Raw genomic sequence first — 6,186 nt, forward strand, 5'->3', positions numbered from 1 at the left:
CTGAAACGGGGGCGGGCACGGGAAGGGGCTGAAGCTGGGCTTCTTTTCATGTGTGCATGGGAGCGTGTGTTTAACGGATTGTGTTTGAAAACTTAGAAACTCCGATGCTAGGAAACACAAATGTCAGCTCGGAGCAGAGAGCCGAGTGCGCCTCGCACAGCCCTCTCTCCTCGGGACCAATCAGGGGCTGGCTCCTCCCTATATATGCACGGGGCTCGGGCCGAGGTACATTTCCGTTCTGTGACAGCGTCAGCGTCGAGACTTGCATAGCAATGGCAGAAACCGCTCCAGCCGCCGCGGCTCCTCCCGCTGAGGTCGCCCCCAAGAAGAAGCAGAAGAAAGCAGCGGGGGCCTCCAAGGCCAAGAAGCCTTCCGGTCCCAGCGTGTCCGATCTCATCCTGAAGTGCGTGACCGCCTCGGCCGAGAGGAAGGGAGTCTCCCTGGTGGCCCTGAAGAAGGCGCTGACCGCCGCCGGCTACGATGCGGACAAGAACAAGAGCCGCGTCAAGGTCTCCCTAAAGAGCCTGGTCAGCAAAGGCGCCCTAGCTCAGCTGAAGGGCACCGGGGCCTCCGGATCCTTCAAGGTGAATAAGAAGCAGCTGGAAGGTAAGAAGGCGGCCAAGAAGTCAGCCTCCAAGACCAAGAAGCCAGCGGCCAAGAAAGCAGCCCCTGCCGCCAAGAAGCCCAAAAAGGCTCCCGCGGGGGTCAAGAAGAGCCCGAAGAAGGTCAAGAAGCCAGCGGCAGCCAAGAGCCCCAAGAAGCCCAAGGCTGCCCCCGCCAAGAAGGCAGCCAAGAGCCCAGCGAAAGCCAAGGCGGCGAAGCCCAAAGTAGCCAAGAAAAGCCCTGCCAAGGTAGTCAAACCCAAGGCAGCCAAGCCCAAAGCAGCGAAGCCCAAAAAGGCAGCGCCCAAGAAGAAGTAAGGGCTTGCACCGAGACACTGCAAACACAACGGCTCTTTTAAGGGCCACCACCCTGTCTAGAAGAGAGCGTGTTCATCCCCACCTTTGCACCCACCCACTGCCCCACTTCTCAAGAATAAACAGCACAATGCATCCATAGCGCACCTTTCCACGCGCGAGTGCCGCGTGTGATCTTGGCCATATAAACGGCTCTTTCGGGGCTGCGTGGATTGAAATCGGTATAACATAGACAATAAGGGGGTCTGGGAGTTATAAGACCTCCGTTTATAATGCATGTGCAATAACGTGTGTGTCTCGGTGCTTTCACTGTACCCGGGCAGACTCGATGTAGTGTCTGCATAAAGCAGAGGATTGTGCTCTTTCAATCGAGCAGCAGGTAATGGGGGAGTGTTCCAGGGTGAGCAGGGGCGGGTAAGAAGGGGGTCTGGGAGTCATAAGACCGGGGTTTATTATAAACGTGTGTGTGTGTGTGTGTGTGTGTTGGTGCTTTCACTGTACCCGGGCAGACTCGAGCGCAGGTAACGGGGGAGTGTTCCAGGGTGATAAGGGCAGTGTGCTTATGACATCTCGGGCTCCTCTCCCGGGGGACCGGGGTCGAGTCGTCGGCGTGACTAGTAGTGGATGGACGGACACGGAGACAAAGGCTGGCCGAGGCGCGGGCTCCGGCTCCAACTCACGTCATTCAACCGGAGGCTTCTCTTTTATCCACAGCTCATTGGACAGCTAGGCTGCAGCCTCCCGTTCAGTAACCAATCGTTGTACACCGCGGGCTATTTTCGAACGTAGGGCGGTCTCTTCAGCCAACCAGAGCAGCCCTCCGTCTGTGAGGGCATAAATAGAGCTCTTTCCCCGGTAGACGCCATTCTTCCTCGCTCGTCGCTGAGAGAGACCGCTCCCGCCATGGCCCGCACCAAGCAGACAGCCCGCAAGTCCACCGGCGGCAAAGCGCCCCGCAAGCAGCTGGCCACCAAGGCAGCTCGCAAGAGCGCGCCTGCCACCGGGGGAGTCAAGAAGCCTCACCGCTACCGGCCCGGCACCGTGGCTCTCCGCGAGATCCGCCGCTACCAGAAGTCCACCGAGCTCCTCATCCGCAAGCTGCCCTTCCAGCGCTTGGTGAGGGAGATCGCCCAGGACTTCAAGACCGATCTGCGCTTCCAGAGCTCCGCCGTCATGGCCCTGCAGGAGGCAAGCGAGGCCTACCTGGTCGGGCTCTTCGAGGACACCAACCTGTGCGCCATCCACGCCAAGAGGGTGACCATCATGCCCAAGGACATCCAGCTGGCCCGTCGCATCCGAGGCGAGAGGGCCTAAGGAGACAGACCGACCCGAACAACCACCACAACGGCTCTTTTAAGGGTCACCACCCTGTCACCTTTGAGCTTCTCTTATCTGCCATGGCATGGCCTACAGGTTAGGGAGGAGGGGCTGTGAATACCACGAGCACCGGGCAACTTATACCGCTTCTGGGGAAACCAGAGCACTCGGTGTCCACAGTGCACAAACACCTCTTCCACGTGCCCTTCATTTGAAGCGTTGTTTGGGTAGAGGGTTGTGGTAGGGATCCGCGGGTCACAAGCCACCGCTTTTGGGCATCTGTGCTCCCGGTACATCGGGTTCTGAGAGTACCACGAGTACTGGGCAACTTATACAGGCTCTGGGGGTGACCAGAGCCTTCCGTCTTCACAGTGCACAAACACCTCGTCAATGTGCCCATCATTTAATGGCGGCAGGGATCCGCTGGTCACAAGCCAGCGCTATGAGGCATCTGGGCTCCCGGTACATGGGGTTCATGTGTCTGATTTCGGTAGCGTTTGCCCCGGGGCGGATTGTAGCCGTTCCCCTGGGTCTGGAAATACAAACACAACGCTAATTAAACCGGCACACATTAAAGCTGCTCGCCCATAACATGGAAAGCAAATTGCCCGGGAGTAGCTGTGTGAATTGCCAGCCGGTTTATATAACGTCATCGTTACATTACAGTGCATAGGTGGCACTTGGTCCCAGGGAGGGCTCATTCATATAGACATGTTTATTGAAAGAGGCAAAACGGGCTGCCTGCTCCATCGTCCCTCGGTGTGCAGCAAACCCCGGGAGAGCGGCGCTATCTGCGCTCAACATTACCCTTATAAAAACACATATTCTTCTGTCATACTAGGGTTACATTAGCTCTTAGGGGAGGAAGTGGTTGGCCCTTAAAAGAGCCGTTGTGTTCGTTGGGGTGCGCCTGGAAGCCTTACTTGGCGCTGGTGTACTTGGTGACGGCCTTGGTGCCCTCCGACACGGCGTGCTTGGCCAGCTCTCCGGGCAGCAGAAGGCGGACTGCGGTCTGGATCTCCCGTGAGGTGATGGTGCGCCGCGAGTTGTAGAGGGCCAGTTTGTCTGGATCTCCCGTGAGGTGATGGTGCGCCGCGAGTTGTAGAGGGCCAGTTTGGAAGACTCTGCAGCGATGCGCTCAAAGATGTCGTTCACGAAGGAGTTCATGATGCCCATGGCCTTGGAAGAGATGCCGGTGTCCGGGTGCACCTGCTTCATCACTTTGTAAATGTAGATGGCATAGCTTTCCTTCCTGCTCCTCTTGCGCTTCTTACCGTCCTTCTTGGGCGGCTTGGAGAGCGCTTTCTTGGAGCCCTTCTTGGGAGCCGGCGCGGACTTTGCTGGTTCAGGCATGGTCGAGGATCTTTCACCGCGTGCTGTGGAGCCGAGAGTAATCATGTTTGGGCGGCCGCACTTGTATTTATAGCCTGGGCGTGCAAAGCAGCTTCTTACCGGCTCTCCCTTCTCATTGGCAGGTATAGGCCGGGCCCCCACTTCCTATTGTAATGCGGTTCTGGGACACTGATTGGCTAAACCATAGCACGCCTTCCTCCAATGAGAAGTACTATCAACGACTAGCTGTCAACCAATCAGACGCACCCGAAGTCTTTATATTACCGAGTCCAGCAAAAAGAGCAGTATCATTCTCGCTGTTGTGTGACTGAGACTTTACATCGATCGCCATGTCTGGACGCGGAAAGCAGGGAGGAAAGGCCCGCGCCAAGGCCAAGACACGCTCTTCCAGAGCCGGGCTCCAGTTCCCCGTGGGCCGTGTGCACAGACTGCTCCGTAAGGGAAGCTACGCCGAGAGGGTGGGCGCCGGTGCCCCCGTCTATCTGGCTGTAGTGCTGGAGTACCTGACCGCCGAGATCCTGGAGCTGGCTGGCAACGCCGCCCGGGACAACAAGAAGACCCGCATCATCCCCAGACACCTCCAGCTGGCCATCCGCAACGACGAGGAGCTGAACAAGCTGCTGGGCCGAGTCACCATCGCCCAGGGAGGAGTCCTGCCCAACATCCAGGCCGTGCTGCTGCCCAAGAAAACCGAGAGCCACAAGGCACAGGGCAAAGCAAGCAAGTAAAGGCCCGCAGACCCCCGTGGAAATACACCCTAAACACAAAGGCTCTTTTCAGGGCCATCCACAGACTCCATCAAAGAGCGTATCCGTGCCGAGGTGTTACTCTGGCGGCTTCATAGATGCGGCAGCGCCCGCGCCGTCGCTTCATAGGTGGGACACAGTCCAAGCCCTCGGCCCTGCATATAATTGTTGCCCCCGTCCCCAAAGCCCAGCTTCGAGTCCGATATCCATAATGTTTTTTCTAATAAAAATCCTATATTTATTTGGCATCTTTTTGGGGCAGACGATACAACCGGGCGCGAGATGGGGACCGTTACGGGATTGCAGGCGGCCAGACACAGCGGGGTGGTGCCGGTGAGGCCTTTAACGTGTGTTGGGCTCCATTAAACATGTCCGAGGCTTCTGTTCATATTGGGAGGGGGCGCCGAAAGAGAGGGTTAGGCGGGCCGCGGTCAAAAGTAGGGGCCGGGAAGAGAGGTGCCTTGGGCTCGAGACGTGGACAGTGTTACGGGGTTGCAGGCAGTCACACACAGCGGGGAGGAGCCGGTGTGGGCTCCATTGAAACATGTCCTAAGCATCTGTTCATATTGGGAGGGGCACGGAACGAGAGGGTTAGGCGGGCCGCGGTCACAAGTGGGGGCCGGGAAAAGAGGTGCCTTGGGCGCGAGACTTGGACAGTGTTACGGGGTTGCAGGCGGTGTCACACAGCGGGGTGGTGCCGGTGTAGGGCTCCATTGAAACAAGTCCGAGGCTTCGGTTCATATTGGGAGGGGGCACCGAACGAGAGGGTTAGGCGGGCTGCGGTCACAAGTGGGGGCCGGGAAGGGAGGTGCCTTGGGCGCGAGACGTGGACGGTGTTACGGGGTTGCAGGCGGTGTCACACAGCGGGGTGGAGCCGGTGTGGGCTCCATTGAAACATGTCCGAGGCTTCGGTTCATCTTGGCAGGGGCACGGAACGAGAGGTTTAGGCGGGCTGCGGTCACAAGTGGGGGCCGGGAAGGGAGGCGTGTGCGTGTGTTTCACTGTGATCTGTGCACTGGCGGCAGCTGCTGAGCCAGCCCGCCATAACAAAGGCGGGCTGGGAGCCCGCTCTTTTTCAAACGGCAACGGCCTCTCCAGCCCCCGCTCCCTGCAGAGGGCGGGCCGGGGCCGGGCTCTCCCGCCTCACAGGGCGGGCGCTTGGACTCCCTCGCAGGTCCGCAGCTCCTCCATATAATCCGCCGGTGCGGGGCTTGAGCTATCATTTCTGCTCACAGCACCGAGAGGAGAACATGTCTGGACGCGGCAAAGGAGGGAAGGGGCTCGGCAAAGGCGGCGCCAAGAGGCACCGCAAGGTGCTCCGGGACAACATCCAGGGCATCACCAAGCCGGCCATTCGCCGCCTGGCGCGCCGTGGCGGAGTCAAGCGCATCTCCGGCCTCATCTACGAGGAGACCCGCGGAGTGCTGAAGGTTTTCCTGGAGAACGTGATCCGGGATGCCGTCACCTACACCGAGCACGCCAAGAGGAAGACCGTCACCGCCATGGATGTGGTCTATGCCCTGAAGCGCCAGGGCCGCACCCTCTACGGATTCGGCGGTTAAACACTCGACTTGCCCACGGAAAAAAAAGACAAAACAACCCAAAGGCTCTTTTAAGAGCCGACCACCATGTCTTGTGAGAGCTGGGTCTATGAACTATTATTCCCGCAGCGCAGGGCTCCTATCTAGGCCCCCGCTCGGTCGGGAAGGGAGGATGGGGGGAACCCGGGGATTTGCTCCGCAGCCACTCTGCTCGGGAAGGCGGGTTCAGCCCGGCCCAGGGTCCGCCACCGTAGAGCCCTAAACTGGTAACCTAAGGCGGGTTCAGGGGACCTACATCATGGAGCCATGGAC

The 6,186-nt window shown here is 59.0% G+C and overlaps 4 protein-coding genes across 4 annotated transcripts; 3 read left to right on the plus strand and 1 right to left on the minus strand.

Annotated features, from left to right (window-relative positions):
• The first annotated feature begins 246 nt into the window (after nt 1-246).
• LOC147663889 (histone H1.01-like) lies at nt 247-1,008 on the plus strand. Its single transcript, XM_086950062.1, has one exon. The coding sequence runs from the start codon at nt 273-275 to the stop codon at nt 918-920; it is 648 nt and encodes a 215-aa protein (XP_086806188.1). The 5' UTR covers nt 247-272; the 3' UTR covers nt 921-1,008.
• A 797-nt stretch (nt 1,009-1,805) lies between these two features.
• LOC147663890 (histone H3) lies at nt 1,806-2,231 on the plus strand. Its single transcript, XM_086950082.1, has one exon. It carries the CDS (start codon nt 1,821-1,823, stop codon nt 2,229-2,231), a length of 411 nt encoding a protein of 136 aa, XP_086806208.1. The 5' UTR covers nt 1,806-1,820.
• An 869-nt stretch (nt 2,232-3,100) lies between these two features.
• On the minus strand, nt 3,101-3,587 carry LOC147663891 (histone H2B 1.2-like). Its single transcript, XM_086950059.1, has 2 exons — nt 3,352-3,587; nt 3,101-3,298 (listed from the first exon to the last, which is right to left on the minus strand). The coding sequence occupies exons 1-2, from the start codon at nt 3,585-3,587 to the stop codon at nt 3,154-3,156; spliced, it is 381 nt and encodes a 126-aa protein (XP_086806185.1). The 3' UTR covers nt 3,101-3,153.
• A 1,979-nt stretch (nt 3,588-5,566) lies between these two features.
• On the plus strand, nt 5,567-5,935 carry LOC147663892 (histone H4). Its single transcript, XM_086950081.1, has one exon. It carries the CDS (start codon nt 5,584-5,586, stop codon nt 5,893-5,895), a length of 312 nt encoding a protein of 103 aa, XP_086806207.1. The 5' UTR covers nt 5,567-5,583; the 3' UTR covers nt 5,896-5,935.
• Nucleotides 5,936-6,186: the final 251 nt, after the last annotated feature.

The sequence above is a fragment of the Lissotriton vulgaris genome, unplaced genomic scaffold, assembly GCF_964263255.1.
Source record: "Lissotriton vulgaris unplaced genomic scaffold, aLisVul1.2 SCAFFOLD_728, whole genome shotgun sequence".
NCBI lineage: Eukaryota > Metazoa > Chordata > Amphibia > Caudata > Salamandridae > Lissotriton > Lissotriton vulgaris.